The 21,512-nt window shown below is 40.1% G+C and overlaps 1 protein-coding gene and 1 pseudogene across 4 annotated transcripts in view; one reads left to right on the plus strand and one right to left on the minus strand.

The window, feature by feature from the left end:
* The window catches only part of UBE2D2 (ubiquitin conjugating enzyme E2 D2), a 48,999-nt gene that overhangs the window by 14,911 nt on the left and 12,576 nt on the right, over positions 1-21,512 (minus strand). For 2 of the 3 annotated variants that reach the window (XM_084885118.1, XM_084885119.1), the window contains exon 2: positions 1,632-1,695. The exons of the other annotated variant lie outside the window; for it this stretch is intronic. In XM_084885118.1, coding sequence (XP_084741244.1) covers positions 1,632-1,695 — 64 coding nt within the window. The remainder of the gene's footprint in view (positions 1-1,631; positions 1,696-21,512) is intronic. 3 annotated transcript variants of the gene reach the window in all.
* LOC311624016 lies at positions 8,257-8,745 on the plus strand (annotated as a pseudogene). Its single transcript has one exon. The product of its transcript is annotated as an uncharacterized misc_RNA (transcript).

Genomic DNA, 21,512 nt, shown 5'->3' on the forward strand with positions numbered 1-21,512 from the left:
TTATTTTATTTATTTATTTATTTTTATATATTTTATTGATTTTTTACAGAGAAGAAAGGAGAGGGATAGAGAGTTAGAAACATCGGTGAGAGAGAGACATCGATCAGCTGCCTCCTGCACACCTGCTACTGGGGATGTGCCCGCAACCACGGTACATGCCCTTGACTGGAATCGAACCTGGGACCTTTCAGTCCGCAGGCTGACGCTCTATCCACTGAGCCAAACCAGTCTCGGCTAATAAATTATTTTAGACAGGATTAAACAGATATATTGAACATTAAAAATAAGCAAACTGGCTGAAACTGGTTTGGCTCAGTGGATATAGAGCGTCAGCCTGTGGACTGAAAGGTCCCAGGTTCGATTCCAGTCTAGGGCATGTACATTGGTTGCGGGCACGTCCCCAGTGTGGGGGGCGGGGGGGTGCAAGAGGCAGCTGATCGATATCTCTCTCTCATCGATGTTTCTAACTATCCCCCTCTTTTCCTCTCTGTAAGAAAATCAATAAAATATATTAAAAAAAAAAAAAAAAAGCAAACTGGCTCTGGCCAGTATGCTTAATGATTAGAGCGTCAGCCCATGGATCTTATGATTGATGGTTTGATTCCCAGTAAAGCGCATGTACCTCAGGTGTGGACTCGATCACTGGTGCAAACAGGAGGCAACCACTGATATCTCTTTCTCCCTCCCCCACCCCCCTTTCACCTCCCTTCCCTCCTCTTCCCTTCTCTCTCTAAAAATCAATGAGAAAAAAAATCATCAGGTGAGGATTAAACAAATTTAACAACTAAGCAGATTGTACCCATATTCACAAGTATGAGCCAGCAGAAAGACAGACACATGCATATACACAATCATCCTTAGTATTATCTTATTAAAGAGCAATGCCTAGTTATACTAATATTACCCAGATGGAGTGATTCAGGTGATTGAGCATCATCCTGTGCACAGAAGGGTTGCTGGTCTGATTCCTTGTCAGGCCACATACCTGGGTTGCCAATTTACATTGCCAATTAGGGCACAGTTGGGGCACGAATGGAAGGCAACTGATCACTGTTTCTCTCTCTCCCTTCCTCTCTATGCATATTCTCAGTTGAGGATTAAAAGGAAAAAAAAAAATACCCAGATGGGGTGAAAGATAGATGGGAAGGGGTCAGAATAATTACACAATGTCTGGCAAAAGAGGTTCCAAATGTAATGAACAATACAGAAGATGATGGGATATACATAGAACTGCCATCTATCATGGACAAGTAAGGGTAAATACTACCTCTTTTTTTTCTTTTTTTTAATTATATTTTATTGATTTTTTACAGAGAGGAAGGGAGAGAGATAGAGAGCTAGAAATGTCGATGAGAGAGAAACATTGACCAGCTGCCTCTTGCACACCCCCTACCGGGGATGTGCCTGCAACCAACGTACATGCCCCTGACCGGAATCGAACCTGGGACCTTTCAGTCCGCAGACTGACGCTCTACCACTGAGCCAAACCGGTTTCGGCAACACTACCTCTTTCTTAAAGCAAAATTACCCTTCACCCAAAATAACCTTAGGAGAGGTAATTCATCAGTTCTCAAGTTCCCAGAGGCAAGTTATTATACTCTTTTACTCCATCATTCCTTTTAAATACTTACTATCATCTCCAACAGGACCTGCTGAACACTGTGCTGGGGGGTCCCGTGCCAGGTCATTCAATTCCTTAAGAAAGGAGAAAGAAGAAATGTATTCAATATAAATCTAACTGTTACCCATTAATACAATGTTTCACTATCACAGTATTCTCTGTCCCACCAGTAAAGCTCTGTTGGGAACACTCCTTCAGAGCCAGAGAGAGGTGGGTAGGTTAAAGTATTTTAGATTAAGTACAAATGTATGTTTTAAGTAGTGGATCATTTTTACTTACAGTTCAGTAAGCAGATATAAGTTAACATGATTATGTGACTAGAGTCACAAAACTATAAAGTTACACTTAAAGCTCTTGAAATAATTAATATTCCAAATTATATGAGACCATCTAACAAGATATTGATGTTTCAGATATCTACCACCAGGGTTCCAAAGGTAGTAGAAGAAAACTTTTAAAAGGATACATTAAAAACGCTGGCTGAAGTAATAAGACCTGCAATAAAGTTTTATAATCAGAGATGGTCTATCAATGCTAGCTTCTTAGCTACCTATATAAATAATAGGCTAATATGCTAAATGTCCCTCCGACCAACCGACTGGTCATTATGATGTGCACTGACCACCAGATGCTTAACGCAGGAGCTGCCGTGACACCCACTGGCCATTTACAAAGAATCAGCACCACAGACCTGGCACGCTGACAAAGCCACACCCGGCTTCCCCAAGTGGGACACAGGCCCCACCACCATCCTGGAGCGACAGCCCACCAAACCGCAGCCAACGTTGCTGAGACCCCCATGGCGCAAAATGTGGCCCGCAGCCCAGTGCAGCCCAGCAGCAGTGGCTATGAGTGCCGGGTAATGATATCACGTAGCAACACCCGGTTCCTCTCCCTCGTGATAGGGCATTTAACAATAAACAGCACTACAGAACTGGTGCCCACAAAGCAACACTCGGCTTCTCCCAAGGGGGACACAGGCCCCGCTACCACCCCGGAGCAATGCCCCATCAAATCACAGCCAACAGTGCCAAGAAAGACCCCATGGCACAAAATGCAGCCCATAGCCCAACCCAGCCTAGAAAAGGTGGCTTTGGTCCCTGGGTAATGATGTCATGTAGCATCGCCTGGCTTTCTCTCCATAGCAACTAGTCTCCTTGAAGATTCTTCAGACCAGGAACATGACTAGCTTTGTAGCTAGGTGAAACAGTTTACACTTTAACCAAATGTCTGTGAAGTGTTTTCACATGCCTCATCTTATTTGATCCTCAGAGAAGTCCTGGAGTAGGTATTATAAATAGGAGACTCAGTAGAATCCTATTTTCTTTTCATTAGCCAGAAAACGGAGATTTAGAAATTTTAGAAACTTGACCTGACTGATAAGAAGAAATGGTGAAACTTGAAAATAACTTCAGGTTTTCTCACTGCACAGAATATAGTTAAACACTGCTACAAATATTTCACCATTTGTTCTCCCTGCATGATCTGCAATAATAATCTGCTTCATGTTGATATTTATTGCTGTGTTGCTCACAACTACCTGAAAGAGAAGCTGGGCTGGAAAAAGTTTAGCTAAATCAGAAAGCAGTTCTAATTAAACAAGTTTATCTAAGTACTAGAGGCCTGGTGCACAAATTTGTGCACAGGTGGGGTCCCTTGGCCTGGCCGGTGATTGAGATCCATCAGGACCATCTCACCCAGTCCCTTTGGAGTGATCAGGGCCAGCTGGCACGGGAGGTTGGCCAGCCACAGGAGGTTGGCTATGGGAGAGCAATGACCCCCGGGGGGCAGCTCCTGCATTGAGTGCCTACCTCCTGATGGTCAGTGTGCATCATAGCCACCAGCCATTCTATCACTTGGGCTTTTATATATATAGATATAAAGCTCTCGCTGGTGCCAATCTCACATGTGTGTTTCCATCTGTCATTGTCGATCATGAATTTGGTTGACACTTCCATTATAGGAAAAGGGCAAATAATGATATTAAAATATTTCTTCTAATTAATTTCCTTTCAATGTGCATGAATTTGTGCACCAGGCTCTAGCTTTAACATAAGAGCCCACAAACTTGAGATTTGTTACTGGGTAGAGATGCCTAAAAAGTTCAAGGCAGGACCCTGACCAGTTTGGCTCAGTGGATAGAGCATCAGCCTGCAGACTAAAGGGTCCTAGGTTCAATTCCGGTCAAGGGCATGTACCTTAGTTGCGGGCACATCACCAGTTGGGGTCATGCAGGAGACAGCTGATCGATGATTCTCTCTCATCAATGTTTCTTTCTTTTTTCTTTTTTTTTAATATATTTTATTGATTTTGTACAGAGAGGAAGGGAGAGAGATAGAGAGCTAGAAACATCGATGAGAGAGTCATCGATCAGCTGCCTCTTGCACACCCCCTACTGGGGATATGCCCGCAGCCAAGGTACATGCCCTTGACCGGAATCGAACCCGGGTCCCTTCAGTCCCCAGGCCGACGCTCTATCCATTGAGCCAAACCGGTCTCGGCTCTCATCAATGTTTCTAACTCTCTATCCCTCTCCCTTTGTCTCTGTGAAAAATCAATAAAATATATTTAAAAACAAACAAACAAACAAAAAACCCTAACTGGTTTGGTTCAGTGGATAGAGCGTAGGTCTGTAGACTCAAGGGTCCCAGGTTCGATTCCAATCAAGGGCATGTACCTTGGTTGCGGGCACATCCCCAGTAAGGGATGTGCAGGAGGCAGCTGATGGATGTTTCTCTCTCATGGATGTTTGTAACTCTCTCTCCCTCTCCCTTCCTCTCTATAAAAAAATTTAAAAAATATATTTTTAAAAATTCAAGGCAGAAAATCATACTGTATTCCCTTTCCCCCTGGCTTGGTATTTGAGATAAAATTAAGCTCTGGGGAAGGACTAGTTTAGATTTTATTTTAAAAATATAACAGTAAAATCCAATAGTTTTAATACAATAAAAATTATTTAGAATCTTATTAATTAGTTAACCAAAGTATGTCTTTGATATTCCAAATATTATATACTTTTAAATTTGCAGTAGAATAGTTATGTTAGCCCTTTCTGTGTTCAACCAGTCATTTTTGTACATTAAATTATTGTTTTATCTTATCTGTAAGCTTGAGTACAAAGCATAAAAGTATAGAAATAAAATGTCTTTTTAAAGTGCTAAGATTGAGCCGAAGCCGGTTTGGCTCAGTGATAGAGCGTCGGTCTGCGGACTGAAAGGTCGCAGGTTCGATTCCGGTCAAGGGCATGTACCTTGGTTGTGGGCACATCCCCAGTAGGGGGTGTGCAAGAGGCAGCTAGTCGATGTTTCTCTCTCATCGATGTTTCTAGCTCTCTATCTCTCTCCCTTTCTCTCTGTAAAAAATCAATAAAATATATTTAAAAAAAATAAAAAATAAAAAAATAAAGTGCTGAGATTGAGATAAAGATTTAACAATAATTACTTTCTCAAGTATCTCAAATTTTGGATTTTGTACCTCTCTACAAAAAAGATTCCATACCCAACTCAAGAAAAAGGTAACCTATATACAATGCCCAACTCAAGGTCAGTATAACCAAGAATGCTTGCCTAATTTAAAACACAAAAATTATCTTACCTTTTTTTTTTTTTAATAATATAACTATAGATTGTTATGAAAATATACTTTGGCTCTGGCTGGTGTGGCTCAGTTGGTTGGAGCAACGTCCCATATAACAAAAGGTTCCATTACTGGTCAGGGCATGTAAGGAAAGCAACCAAACCAGGTTCTCTCTCACATCTATGTTTCTCTTCCTCCCTTCCCTTCCCCCTAAAATCAATAAGCACATCTTCGGGTGAGGATTGAAAAAAAAAAAAAAAATTTTGAACTGAGCAAGCTATGCTGATGTCCTACCATGTTCATTAAATAAAAATTTAAAATATATATATATATATATATATATATATATATATATATATATATATATATATATTTTATTGATTTTTTACAGAGAGGAAGGGAGAGGGATAGAGAGCTAGAAACATTGATGAAAGAGATACATAGATCAGCTGCTTCCTGCACACCCCCCACCGGGGATGTGCCCACAACCAATTGACAGGAATCAAACCTGGGACCCTTCAGTCTGCAGGCTGATGCTCTATCCACTGAGCCAAACCGGTTTGGGCCATTAAATAAAATTTTACTTGTGACTTATCCTTAATATTTTGTTTCAAATTAAGTCACTTTTTTCCATGCTGAATGACAGACATCAAAGTTTAACAATGAGAGCTAAATTTATTTATTTAAGATGAATATAAAATTCATTAGTCCATTTCATGAGCCAATTATGATATAATTTTAAAAACCTAACCCAAACTTAGGCTAATAGACATTGAACATACTCATTCAACATTTCCTTGGTTCAAGGCACAGATATGAATTAATCTCACAAGCACTCTGCTAAGTGCAAGTAATCAGACATAAAAAGACTGCATTCTGGCCGGGACCGGTTTGGCTCAATGGATAGAGCGTCGGCTTGGGGACTGAAGGTTCGATTCCGGTCAAGGGCATGTACCTTGGTTGCAAGCATATCCCCAGTAGCGGGTGTACAAGAGGCAGCTGATCGATGACTCTCTCTCATCGATGTTTCTAACTATCTCTCTCCCTTCCTCTCTGTATAAAATCAATAAAATATATTAAAAAAAAAAAGACTGCATTCTAAAAAAGATAATGTTCTGTATGATTCCATTAATATGATATTCAAGAAAAGGCATATTTATATTGACAGAAAACATCAATAATAATTCATGGGGAGGGAGGGAGTTGGAGAGATTGACTATAATGAACAATAAAAATGAGGGAAGTTATATCATGACTTTAGTAGAGATTGTACAATTAAATATATATTTAGCAAAACTCAGCCGGGACCGGTTTGGCTCAATGGATAGAGCGTCGGCTTGGGGACTTAAAGGTCCCGGGTTCGATTCCGGTCAAGGGCATGTACCTTGGTTGGGGGCATACCCCCAGTGGGGATGTGCAAGAGGCAGCTGATCGATGACTCTCTCTCATCGATGTTTCTAACTCTATCTCTCTCCCTTCCTCTCTGTACAAAATCAATAAAATATATTAAAATAAATAAATAAATAAATAAATAAATATATATTTAGCAAAACTCAAACTGATATTTATAATTGTTGAATTTTATTGTATGTAATATACATTCCAAAGCTGTTTATTAAAAAAGAACAACACATATATCCATCCATCTTTGTATATGCATAAAGTATTTCTGAATAATATGTAATATTCTTAATAGTATTTGCCTTCAGCCGGGACCGGTTTGGCTCAATGGATAGAGCGTCGGCTTGGGGACTGAAAGGTCCCGGGTTCGATTCCGGTCAAGGGCATGTACCTTGGTTGCGGGTATACCCCCAGTACGGGGTGTGCAAGAGGCAGCTGATCGATGACTCTCTCTCATCGATGTTTCTAACTCTCTATCTCTCTCCCTTCCTCTCTGTACAAAATCAATAAAATATATTTAAAAAAAAAAAAAATAGTATTTGCCTTCAGGAAGGAAGCCTACTTTGGAGGGGTAAGAATGGGAACTCTAATCCTTTTATACCTTATAAATTCGATAACAAGTGTATTTATCTCCTATTTGAAAAATAAATGTCCAGTTCCTGACTGTAAATTTGGATTAAAATAACTATTTAAAGTTGTAACTGCCCAGCTGGTGTTGCTCAGTAGTTGAGAGCCGATCTATGTACACAAGATCACAGTTCAATTCCAGGTCAGAACATATGCCCTGGTCAATCCCCAGTTGCAGGCGTGCAGGAGGCAGCTAATCAAGGATTCTCTCTCATCACTGATCTTTCTCTTCCCTCACCCCCATCCTCCTCTCTGAAATTAAAGAAAAAAATGTGTTTTTTTAAAAAATAGGTGATTCCCACTTTGAGCCTTTAAAATAAATAAAATATGTAAATGTCCAATATTTTTACCAGCTACATAAGAATAATTACATCCATAGGGGTTCTATATTTTTATGACTCTTTTAAAAAATATATATCTTTACTGGTTTCAGAGAGGTAGGGAGAAAGAAAGCGAGAAAGAAATATCAATGATGAGAGCAAATCATTGATCGGCTTCCTCCTGCATGCCCCCTACTGAGGATGGAGCCTGCAACCCAGGCATGTGCCCTTGGCTGGAATCAAACCTGGGACCCTTCAGTCCACAGGCTGACACTCTATCCACTGAGCCTAGCCGGCCAGGACTATTTTTATGATTTTTAAAGTACAATTCCTTTAGAGTTAGAATTCCTAGAAATATGAATTTTGGTACAACAGTACATACAGAGAGAACCACTGAAAGTTATCTCAGACTTCCAAGCAAAGTGACAAACATGACTTTCACTCTTTCCCAAAACCCTACTACAATAAGAGGAAACTGAAAGAAAAATATTAAGGCTTAACCCACAAGTACAAAGAATGAGCGAGATAACAGCAGCAACACTTTTGGAAGCTACAAAGGAGACTGATAAGTGACAGTGACTTATGAATCCTAATTAATGGAAAAAACTCCTAATTAATGGGGAAAAAAGTGAATCCTAATAAATGGGGAAAACTCAAGACAAGAAGGAAACAAATTAAATTTACAAAGGCTCGAAAGTTGATTGGGGGGGGGCCTGCAACGTCGGAGCGAACGAAGGGACGCAACGGAGGCAGGTCGGAGCCGCTGCCGTCCCCATGACCCGCAGTAACCAGCCCGAGCTTGCCCGCCAGAAGAACATGAAAAAGCAGAGTGACTCGGGGACTCGGAGATCATGCAGCAGAAGCAGAAAAAGGCAAACGAGAAGGAGGAGGAACTCAAGTAGCTTTGTGGCTTCGTGTCCAACCCTCTTGCCCTTCGCCTGTGTGCCTGGAGCCAGTCCCACCACGCTCGCGTTTCCTCCTGTAGTGCTCACAGGTCCCAGCACCGATGGCATTCCCTTTGCCCCAGTCTGCAGCGGGCCCCTTTTGTGCTTCCTTCCCCTCAGGTAGCCTCTCTCCCCCTGGGCCATGCCTGGGGGTGAGAGGGTTACCACTTCCCAGTGTTTTTTTATTCCTGTGGGGCTCACCCCAAAGTATTAAAAGTAGCTTTGTAAAAAAAAAAAAAAAAAAAAAAAAAAAAAAGTTGATTGGGCAAGCAACTCCTAGAAGCAGAAATAAAAACAGGAGTACTGCTTGCAAATCTGGGGGGGGGAGAAAGCATATGAAAGGATACAATCAACAGTATCTGCAAAATGTGAGACAGCATACAGGATAAGGGACCTGGTTTTATTCAATAATAAAAACAGTGAATGGAAAGCCCTGGCTCAGTTTTTTCATGGTCACATCCTCCATGAACTGAAAGGTTGCTGGCTTGGGGATTCCCAGTCCAGGAACAAGCCCAGATTGCAGGCTCCATCCCCAGTAGGGGGCATGCAGGAGGGGAGTGCAGGGAGCAGCTGATGGATGTTTTGCTACCATATTGATGTTTCTCTTAAAAAAAAAAAAAAAAAAGGTGACCGAGACCCACTGGCTCAGTTGGTTGACTGCTGTCATGTGCACTACCAAAAGGTTGCCGATTTGATTCTCAGTCAGGGCATATACCTGGGTTGTGGGTTTGGTCCCCAATTACAGAAGGCAACTGAACAATGTTTCTCTCTTACATCAATGTGTTTCTCCCTCCCTCCCTCCCTCCCTCCCTCCCTCCCTCCCTCCCTCCCTCCCTCCCTCTCCCCCCCCCCCCCTCTCTCTCTCTCTCTCTCTCTCTCTCTCTCTCTCTCTCTCTCAGAATGTCCTCAGGTGAGGATTAAGGGGGGGGGGGGGAGAAAGCATATGAAAAGAAAAGGAAAGCTATATATTAGCAAAGACTTAAAAGATATCAATCAATTAGTTGACTTTGTTTATACTGATTTAAACCAATCAAATATAAAAAAAATAATTTTTGAAAGAGAAAAATTTTAACTTATTGGACATTTAATATTAGGAAATTATTGTTCATACTAGTGGCCTGGTGCATGAAATTCGTGCATGGGGGGGGGGTCCCCTCATCTCGACCTGCACCTTCTCTAATCTGGACCCCTCAGGGGAGGTCCGACTGCTGGTTTAGGCCCAATCCCACAGGGCAGTTGGACATCCATCTCGCAATCTGGGACTGCTGGCTCCTAACCGCTCACCTACTTGCCTGCTTGATCGCCCCTAACCACTCTGTCAGCCTGCTTGCTTCCAACTACCCCCCCCACACACACACACCAGCCTTCTCACCCCCAACTGCCTCCCCTGCCAGCCTGATCGCCCCCAACTGGTCTCCTGCCTGCCTGATCACCCCCAACTACCCTCTCCTCCTGGCCTGATTGCCCCTAACTGCCTCTGCCTTGGCCCTGCCACCATGGCTTTGCCTGGAAGGTCTCCCAGTCTAATTAGCATATTACCCTTTTATTAGTATAGATTATAATCATTGCATTGTGTGTATAATTTTTTTTAGAGTCCTTATATCTGGGTTTCTCAATCTGGTACTACAGATATTTGGGGCCAGATAATTCTTTGTTTTTTTGGGAGCTCTTCCATTACATTGTAGGATGTTTAACAGCATCCTAGCCACTACCTTCTAAATGCCAGTAGTACCCAGTAGTCTTCCAGTTGTGAAAACCAAGAATGTCCACAATGCTAAATGTCACCTAGTGAGCAAACTTGTCCCAGTTGAGAACCACTGGCTTATTTCTCTTAGTAATACACTAGAGACCCAATGCATGAAAATTCATGCACTGGAGAGGGGGGTACCTCAGCCCGGCCTGCTCCCTCTCACAGTCCAGGAGCCCTCAAGGGCGCGAGGCAACCCAGCGATCAGGGGAAAGCGATAACCCCATCACACTTCTGCTTCTGCCACTCCAGCAGCACAAGCCTTGGCCAGTCCTGGTTACCTGAGCCTCAGGGGCCCTGGGTAGCTGCCATCCGAGGCTTGCCTGCACCTTGGGCCAGGCCTAGGCGGCTGGGGGGTTGGGGGACTCTGAAGGCAGGCACATGGAGCAGCCAGACCCACCTGGGGGCAGACCCAACCATGCTGCAAGCCTGCTACCCCAGTGGAGCTGAGGGGACTGAGTGCCACCATCTTTGAGGGCATGGCAGTCAATTAGCATATTCCCTCCTTATTGGCTGTGGGTGCCACAATCTTTGTGAGGGTGTGACTGTCAGTATATTCCCTCTTGATTAGATAGGATTCTGAATTATTTACAGATAAAACCATATGACATTTGGTTCAAAATAATCCAGTGAGGGTAGAAGAGATAATCAAGAATTAACAGCAAATAATGAATTATAGGGCACACAGAAATCTGTTATGGAACACTCAATGTTCAATTGTGCTTGAAAATTTTATTGTAGTTTATTGGACATCTACTTTATGTATTTTCCTATAGTGTATTATGTTTATAATAAGGAACATTTAAAAAAAAAAGTTAATTACAAATTTTCATATCCTGTAGTTGGCTGTTTAAAAAATTTGGGAAACGTTTTGGCAATATCTTACAAAAAAATGAAAAGGCTCACATTGTTTAGAACCAAACAATTTTACTAACTATAAAGAGAAACACCCATGTGCACCAAGAGACATATATGGGAAATATTGAAGCTTAAGTGTTTGTAGCAAAATCTTAAAAACAAATGTCTATCATAGAAGAAGAATTTTTTAAAAATATATTGGTGGTATATTTGTGTTCCATGAAAATGCATGTTATTTGAAATGTATACACACGATCCCTGACTTATAATGGTTCCACTTACAATTTTTTGACTTTACAATGGTGGGGAAGTGATACACATTCATTAGAAACTATACTCTGAATTTTTATCTTTTCCTTGGGCTAGCAACACATGATATGACACTGGGCAGGGGCAGTGAGCCAAAGCTCCCAATCAGCCACATGATCATGAGGGTAAACAACCAATATTCTACAACATACTGTGTAGCTATCATTGTCTGAATATTGTTTTGGGTTTTTACATGCCATCACTTCTAAAAACACCCATTTATGTCTCCTGCTTCCTCTGCTCCTGAGAAGAGGAAGGCAATTACTCTTTTTAAAAAATATATATATTTTGTTGATTTTTTACAGAGAGGAAAGGAGAGGGATAGAAAGGTAGAAACATCAAGGAGAGAGAGAAACATTGACCAGCTGCCTCCTGCACACCCCCTATTGGGGATGTGCCCGCAACCAATGTACATGCCTTTGACCGGAATCGAACCTGGGACCTTTCAGTGCTCTATCCACAGAGCCAAACCGGTTTTGGCAGGGCAATTACTCTTGAGATTAAACTAAAGATAAGCACCCAACTGTAGGCTAATTTAAATGTTCTGAGCAAGTATAAGATAGACTAGCATAGCCCTAACTGGCTTGGCTCAATGGATAGAGCATCGGCCTGCGGACTCAAGGGTCACAGGTTTGATTCCAGTCAAGGGCATGTACCTTGGTTGTGGGCACATACCCAGTAGGGCGTGTGCAGGAGGCGGCTGATCAATGTTTCTCTCTCATCGATATTTCTAATTCTCTATCCTTCTCCCTTCCTCTCTGTAAAAAAATCAGTAAAATGTACTAAAAAAAATAAAAAATAAATAAAATAAAATAAAATAAACTAGCCTAGCCCTAACCGGTCTGGCTCAGTGGCTAGAGTGTCAGCCTGCAGACTGAGGGGTCCTGGGTTCGATTCCTGTCAAGAGCATGTACATTGGTTGTGGGCACATCCCCATTGGGAGGTGTGCAAGAGGCAGCTGATCAATGTTTTTTTCTCATTGATGTTTCTAACTCTCTATCCCTCTCCCCTTCCTCTCTGTAAAAAAGCCAATAAAATATATTTTAGAAAAAGATAGACTAGCCTAAGTAAGTTATGATGTTCAGTATACCGTAACTTACTTGCATGCATTTTTAACAGGATATTTTCAACTCACAATGGGTTTATCGGAAAGAAATTCCATTGTAAACTGAGGAGAATCTGCACATTTCCTTAACATCTATGTAAATTTTGACAACATTCAAAACAACACTATATGTTGCTTATGAATAAAAGTCTTAAAACTTTAAAACATAAAACTAATAAAATGATGTCTAGGTCACTTCTCTGACTCTGGACTCCTCCAGTGAATGCCATCCCCACCCAAGCAACAGGCGGGAGGGTTTGTTCTCTGGAGAGGATATAACAGGTCTTAGGACTAACAGACACTAACAAGGGCATGGAAGGGTATGAAAAACAGGAAGGTTAAGTGAACATTTCCATACACACTTTGTTTACTGTGGTTCTGAGAACACACAACACTGTAAGCCTAGCCTATACCTTCCAGGCAGGAGATTAGACAATCCTCAAGATAACTTAACCAACATAAGATAAAGAGCTATACAATTTACTGGCATTAGTGGTTCATCTGGAGAAATTGCCAAGCCAGTAAACCATAAATTGTATTCCACAGTTGCCAAACTTTATTATCCCCATGTGCTCAGACCTTTTAATCAGCTTGTTATGCCCTACTCTTAAAGAATTAGCCAAATGATTCATCTGCAACAGCTTCAAAGACCAAAACAATGCAGAGGGAAAAAGAAGAAAACAAAGACCATACAGGGACAAGAAAATTTCAAAACAAACAAAAAACTATCATAAATACCTTTAAAGGTAAGAAAAGCTACTGCTCCTATGAAATAAAAAAAATCCTTAAAACAAACTTATATTCTGAAAATGAGAAAGTCTTTCAGAAAATAGATAAAAGACTTGCAGTATTATTTTTAAAAAATATATTTTATTGATTTTTTACAGAGAGGAAGGGAGAGGGATAGTTAAAACATCGATGAGAGAGAAACATCAATCAGCTGCCTCCTGCACACCCCCTAATGGGGATGTGCCTGCAACCAAGGCACATGCCCTTGACTGGAATCGAACCTGGGACCCTTCAGTCCATAGGCCGACCCTCTGTCCACTGAGCCAGACTAGTCAGAGCTTGCAGTATTATTTACAATAACCAAGATATATTATGCCCATCAATAGACAAGTGGATAAAAAAGTTGTGGTACATATACAATGGAGTATTACTTGGCCTGATGAAATCTTACATTTGTAACAACATGGATGGACCTAAGTATTATGCTAAGTGAAATAAACCAGACTGAGAATGATAAATATCACATGATTTCACTTACATGTGGAGACTAAAGAGCAAAATAAGCAAACAAAGAACATAGAAAATGACTCATAGATACAGAGATCAGATTGATGGCTGACAGAGGAGAGGGGAGTTGGGGGGCTGGATGAAAAAGTGAAGAGATTAAGTACAAATTGGCAGTCATAAAATAGTCATGAGGATAGTCATGAGGATGTAAATACAGCAGAGGGAATATAGTCAATAATATTGCTATAACTGTACAGTGCCAGGTGGGTGCTTACAGGGAACCCTAGCCAGGTTGCTCAATGGATAGAAGGTCAATCCATGGACTGAAAGGTTCTGGGTTCAATTACAGTCAAGGGCACATACCTTGGTTGCAGGCTGGATCCCCAGGTCTGGTCAACATCAATGTGAGAGAGAGTCATCGATTGGCAACCAATCGATGTCTCTCTCTCACATTGATGTTTCTCTGTGTCTCATCCCTTCCCTCCCACTGTCTCTAAAAATAAATGGAAAAACATCTGGGTAAGAATTAACAAAAATAAAATAAAATATCAGGGAGACCACTTTGTAAAGTATATGACTAACCACTATGCTATACACGTGAAACTAATCCTATATAATAAAAGGATGATGTGCAAATTGACCAAATGGCAGAACAACCAGTCACTATGACGTGCAATGACCACCAGGGAGCAAGTACTCATTGCAGGAGCTGCCCCTTGGTGGTCAGTGCACTCCCACAGGGGGACCGCCATGCCAGGAGCCTCTCCTGCCTCTGCAGCAGTTGGACATCCCCTGAAGGCTCCCGGACTGCAAGAAGGCACAGGCTGGGCTGAGGGACTGCCCACCCCCTCCCCGAGTGCATGAATTTCATGCACTGGGCTTCTAGTACAAAATAATATTGAATGTAAACTATAGTTGAAAAATAAAATAAAAAGTAGATAAAAGACAAAGATGGATAACAGAAATGAAAATTTAGGAAGACTAGTCCAAAACCATGCAATGTCCATAAAAATTCCAGCTGGTTTTTTTTTCTTTCTGTTTTATTTTATAGAAATGGCAAGCTGATCCTCAAGTTCATGTGTGAATGGAAGAGACCCAAACACAAAACAATTTCGGGAAATCAAAGTTGGAAGACACACAGTTCCTGATTTAAAAACTTAATATAAATTACAGTATTAAAGACAGTATGGTACTAAGAACAGACATATAGATCAACAGAAAATAATTGAGAGACCAGAAATAAAACCATACATCACTGACCAATTGGTTTCTGACACAGCTGCCAAAACAATTCAGTGAGAGAAAGAGTGGTCTTTTCAACAAATGGTGCTAGGAGAACTAATCCATACAATTGACGAATTGAGACTTCTATCTCACACCATCTACAAAACTTAATGTAAAATAGGTAAAAGACCACCATTTCACACCCGTAAAGATAGTTACTATAAAGACAAACAAACATGCCCTAATCTGTTTGGCTCAGTAGATTTGGACTGCAGACTCAGGGGTCCCAGGTTCGATTCTGGTCAAGGGCATGTACCTTGGTTGCGGGCACATCCCCAGTAGGGGGTGTGCAAAAGGCAGCTGCTTGATGTTTCTTTCTCGTGGAAGTTTCTAACTCTCCCTCTCCCTTCCTCTCTGTAAAAAAATCAATAAAATATATTTAAAAAAACAAAACAAACACAAAATAATAACTGTTGGTGAGGATGTAGAAAAACTGGAACCCTGTGTACTGTTAGTGGGAATGTAAAATGGTCAGCCACTGTGGAAAATAGTATGGCAGTTCCTAAAAAAATTAAAAATAGAATTACCATATGATCTAGCAATTCTACTTTTCGGGTAGAATTGCTATATCATATGGTATATACCCCAAGAGAACTGTCTAAAAGAGAATTTGCACACACATGTTCATAACAGTATTATTCAGAATACCTAAAAAGTGTAAGCAATCCAGCCCTGGCCAGTGTTTCTCAGTGAACCAAAAGGTCTTAGGTTCAATTCCTGGTCAAGGGCACATACTTGGGTTGCAGGTTTGATTTCCAGTCCCGGTCGCTTCCTTTTCACTTTCTCTAAAAATCAATGGAAAAATTATCCTTGACTGAGGATTAACATATCTATAATATTAAAAGCCCAATATGCTAATTAGACCAGACAGCTGGACACCTTTCTGGATGAAGCCAGGGGGACTGAGAGGGCCGAGCCCCTTACATGAATTTCATGCATTGGGCCTCTAGTAAATAAATAAATAAAAATGTAAGCAACCCAAGTGTCCAACAGTAGATAAATGGATAGGTAATATGGGGTATATACATAAAATGGAATACTATTTAGCCTTAAAAATGAATGAGTGAACTAAGTAGATGAATTGTTAAATACTGTATGATTACACTTATAAGAAATCTGGTCAAAAAGGCACATGAAAACATGCTCAAAGTCACTAATTATCCGAGAGGTGCAAATCAAAACAACAATGTGGTACCATCTCACACCTGTCAGAATGGCCAACATCAACAAATCAACAAACGACAAGTGTTGGCGAGGTTGCGGAGAAAAAGGAACCCTCGTGCACTGCTGGTGGGAATGCAGACTGGTGCAACCACTGTGGAGAACAGTGTGGAGTTTCCTCAAAAAACTGAAAATGGAACTCCCATTTGACCCAGTAATCCCACTTCTAGGAATATATCCCAAGAAACTAGAAACACCAATCAGAAAGGATATATGCACCCCTATGTTCATAGCAGCACAATCTACAATAGCCAGAATTTGGAAACAGCCTAGGTGCCCGCCAGCAGATGATTGGATCCAAAAACTATGGTACATCTACACAATGGAATACTATGCTGCCATAAAGAAGAAGGAATTCTCATCATTTGCAGCAACCTGGATGGAATTGGAGAGCATCATGCTGAGTGAAATAAGCCAATCAATGAAAGAGAAACACCACATGACCTCACACATCGGTGGATGATAAAGATCTTTATAAACTGATGAACCAAGAGACAGATATAGAGAAAGTAAAGCAACAGGCAGACTGTCAAATTACAGTGGGGAGGGTAGGGATATCAGGGGGAGATAATAGATCAACCGAAGGACTTGTATAAATGCATATAAGTACAACCAATGGACATAAAACTATGGGGAGGGAGGGGATGTGTGGGAGGGAGAAAGGGGGGCAATAAAAAAAAAAAAAAAAAAAAAAAGAAAGAAATCTGGTCAAAATAGAAAAAGGAGATTGGTGGTTGCCAGGGGCTGAGAGGAGAGAGGATGGAGAGTTATTGTTTCATGGGTATACAGTTTCAGTTGTGAAAGATCAAAGATATCCCAAAATGAATGGTGCAATGGTTGCACAACAACATGAATGTACTTATTACCACTGAATTGTATGGTAACTTTGGCTGAGTAGTTCAGATGGTTAAAGTTGTCTTGATACACCAAAGTTGTGGGCTCAATCCCTGGTCAGAGCACATATAAGAATCTACATACAGTGAATGCATGAATAAGTGGAACAACAAGTTAATGGATGTCTGTCTGTCTCTCCCTCCCCCTAAATCAATAAGTAAAAATGAATATTGTGAATATGATAAATTTTGTATAGCCATAAAGTGAAAAGGCAACCCACAAAATGAGAGAAAAACTTTGCAAATTACATATCTGATAATGTTTTAGTATCCAGAATATATAAAAAATTCTTACAGCTCAATAAAAAGACAACCCAACTTAAAAATGGGTAAAGGATACACATTTCTCCAAAGAGGATATACTAGTATATGGTCAATGAGCACATGAAGAGATGCTCAACATTATTTAGTCATTAGAGAAATACAAACCATAATCATAATGATGTGATACTTGAGATGTACTAGGAAAGCTATCACCAAAATAATAAAGTAACAAACTGAGGATGTAGAGAAACTGGAAACCTCATACATTGTTGGTGGGAATGTCATATAGTAAGTACAGCCAGTTTGGAAAACAGTTTGGCTCTCAAAAAGTTAAACGTAGAATGACCACACGATTCAGCAATTCCACTTGTAGGTATATATCCAAGAGGAATGAAAACAAATGCTCACAAAATATTTGAAAAGTAAGTTCATAGCAGTATTTTTTAATAGTTACAAATTGGAAACAACCCAAATGCACATCAGATCATAAATGGAACAATAAAATGTATTGTATCTATACAATGGAATATTCAGCTATCAAAAGGCATTACATATTAATACATACTACAACTTGGCTAAATCTTGAAAACATTGAACAAAAGCAGCCAGACACAAAATGTCTCATATTGTATAACGCAATTTATATGAAATATCCAGAATAAGCAAATCCCAATAAATGGGGTTGGGAGGAACGAGTCCACAAAGTTCAATATCCAAAAAATAGTTTTTAAAAAGGGAGAACAGAGAAAATGGAGTTAATGAAACCATGACGGGGAGGGGGGATTCAATAAAATACCTAAAAACTTCAGAACATGCATCTATGGCTCAAAAAGATCAACTGAATACCGCCCCCCCCCCAAAAAAAAATAAATGAAAATTGACCTACATCACCAACATCATGAAATTTTAAAACACCAAGGACAAAGAAATGAAACTTCACATATATAGGATCAGGAACTAGAATGATTTTGGATTGAAAAGCAATACGGAAACTAGAATACAAAAGTGAAAAATAATGCCACCACTATTGGTGGTCCTATCTCAGGCTCTAAGATTAGAGAGATCAAGTTATGTTCGTGGTGCAGCCTAAGAAACTAATAGCTGGCTCCTTTCCAAATGCCAATAAGCATTGCTAGCTTCAAGTTGTTCCTCAAAGTCTGAACAATTTTCTTAACCATCTATCAATGGAATACTATTTATCTGTATGTGACCTCACACAATTTAATTTCCACATCAAGTTATAGATTCAACAAAGAATAAAAATAACACACATACACTGAAAAAAATAAAAAGGTACTGCATAAGCATGTTTCGGGATTGCCACTATAAGTCAGATTTTATTAGAGGTTTGTCCAATATGACAGAAATAAAGGTCATAACTATTTCTCTTTTGAAAAGAAATTCAAGTTTCTGTCTTAAGCCAATTTAATCAGTCTTATCACAGCAATTCACAATTTTAAAAAGAGCCTAAAAACATACAATATAGTCCTGGAAGATCAATAATTTAAAAGTTTATTATTATTTATTTTCCACAAAAGTGAAGCACAATGATTAAATATAAAATAACCTTTCAATGGACAGGAATCTGGCCTATCACTAAACTAAGTGATGACATATTATTGCCTTAATGAAAGTAAGGGAAGTAATTCCCCATCACTTACAACACTGTATCCTTATCAGAACATGAATATTTCTAAATATGCAAATATCAAGCTCATTAATTATCAAGAGAAGCTATCACTCCTGACTAAAATTTAACACTTCAAGCTAAATTAGGTAGGTCTGAATCTTAAATTGAAGCAGAAAGTACATAGGTATTGGCCATATCAGTATCTAAACCCTTTTTAAAAAAAATGTATTTTATTTATTTTTTACAGAGAGGAAGAGAGGATAGCGAATTAGAAACATCGATGAGAGAGAATCATCGATCAGTTGCCTCTTGCACACCCCATACTGGGGATGTGCCCGCAACCAAGGTACATGCCTTGGTTGTGTGTGTGTGTGTGTGTGTGTGTGTGTGTGTGTGTGTGTATATATATATATATTTTATTGATTTCAGAGAGGAAGGGAGAGGGAGAGAAACATCAATGATGAGAGAGAATCATTGATTGCCTGCCTCCTGCACATCCCCCACTGGGGATTGAGCCTGCAACCTGGGCATGTGCCCTGACCAGGAATCGAACCATGACCTTCTGGTTCATAGATCAATGCTCAACTACTGAGCCATGCTGGCTGTGCTAAAAACTTTTTTATACATAAAATATCTCCTAATGAAAGATAAATTTCAATCCCTAGCTGGTTTGGCTCAGTGGATAGAGCGTTGGCCTGCTAAATGAAGGGTCCCAGGTTCGATTCTGGTCAAGGACACATGCCTGGGTTGCAGGCTCGATCCCCAGAAGGGGGCATGTAGGAGGCAGCCGATCAATGATTCTTTCTTATCATTGATGTTTCTCTCTCCTTTCCTCTCTGAAATCAATAAAAATATTTTTTTTAAAAGATAAATTTCAGGATTCAGAGATAGACTCATTCTCTCTCTCTCTCTCTCTCTCTCTCTCTCTCTCTCTCTCTCTCTCTCTCTCTCTCTCCTTTCCTCTCTGAAATAAATAAAAAGATAAATTTTGGGATTCCAGGTATTTTTAGGAGACTGATTACTAGAGTTACCAAAAATTGTGTCAGAAGAATAATACTAAAATTATGGTCTTAGTTTTCTCCAACAATGGGGCTATAGAAAATGCTATGTTCCCTAGCTTGGAAAAGTACTATATGGTCACCATCACTGGGTTGAACTTCTGTTTTAAATAGTTTTTAATCTAATTATTTATGTCAAATAAATCATGTGTTTTACTTAGTTTTTTTTAAAATAGTGGCTGGCCCGACTGGCTCAGTTGGCTGAGCTTGTCCTGTACACTGAAAGGTTGCAGGATCAATCCCTAGTATGGGCATAAACAGAAGGCAACTGATAGATGTTTCTCTCACATTGATGTTTTTATCTTACTCTCCCTTCCTCTCTCTAAGCATGTCCTCAAGGATTAAGAAAACAAAAAAAGCATTGGTTAATTTTGCTCAGTGGTTAGAGCATCAACCTTCTGACTGAAGGGTCAAGTGTTTGATTCCCAGTCAAAGGCATGTACACCTCGGTTGCAGGCTCGATGCCAGGCCCAGGTCAGGGTGTATACAGGAGGCAATCAATTGATGGGTCTCTCACATCAATGTTTCTCTCCTCCTTCCCTCCCCTCTAAAAAGCACACAAATAAATGGAGAGAATATTCTCAGATGAGGATTAAAAAAAAAAAAAAAGGTGAGGACATACACAGAGGGATGGGCATGACCCAGTACAGGATGTCCAAGTCAGGACAGAGTTATAAAGAGCATCTGCGGAAAGCAAGAATGGTATCAATATGTAGAAGAGCCACACCAATGGGAGGTTGATTATATACAGGGGGACTGATCAAATGAGTAAATATATATATTAAGAACTACAGAAGATATGTTTCTCACTGTCAGAAAAGGAATACCCATACTGAAAATAAGAATTATAGGGTAAGCCCTGTGGTACTGAACTGTAGCCCCAGGTAACTCTGAGTTAGAACCACCTAAGACATTCTCAGATTCCTGATCTTCCGAAACTATGTGACAATAAATGCTTGTTATTTTAAGCAGCTAAGTTCTGGGTACTTTCCTATGCAGGATTAGATTAAAAAAAAAAAAAAATACAAACAGGGTAAGTACATGTCTCCTAATAAATCACTTACTCACTATGAAGGTAAAAGGTATACTGGTACACACCACCTTAGTCAAGTGATAGAAGTAAAAATTCCCAGTAATGGGTCAAAGTAAAACTGCATACCCCCTGACAGAATCCAACCAAGATCATACACCACTTGATAGGATACAAAGAATGGGATACAGCACTGCTACTGTGATACTCCTTCCAAAGACATATGGCTTAAATCTGATCACGAGAAAATATCAGACAAACCCAAGCTAAGGGTCATTCTCCAAAATAACTGAAATATTTATAAGACATTGCTTTTACAATACTGTGAAGTTGTGTTGTTGTTTTTTTCCTTTTCTTTTTTGGTTGGGGGTGGCAATGAAGTGAATTG

The sequence above is a fragment of the Pipistrellus hanaki genome (assembly GCF_964339955.1).
Source record: "Pipistrellus hanaki genome assembly, chromosome: 5".
NCBI lineage: Eukaryota > Metazoa > Chordata > Mammalia > Chiroptera > Vespertilionidae > Pipistrellus > Pipistrellus hanaki.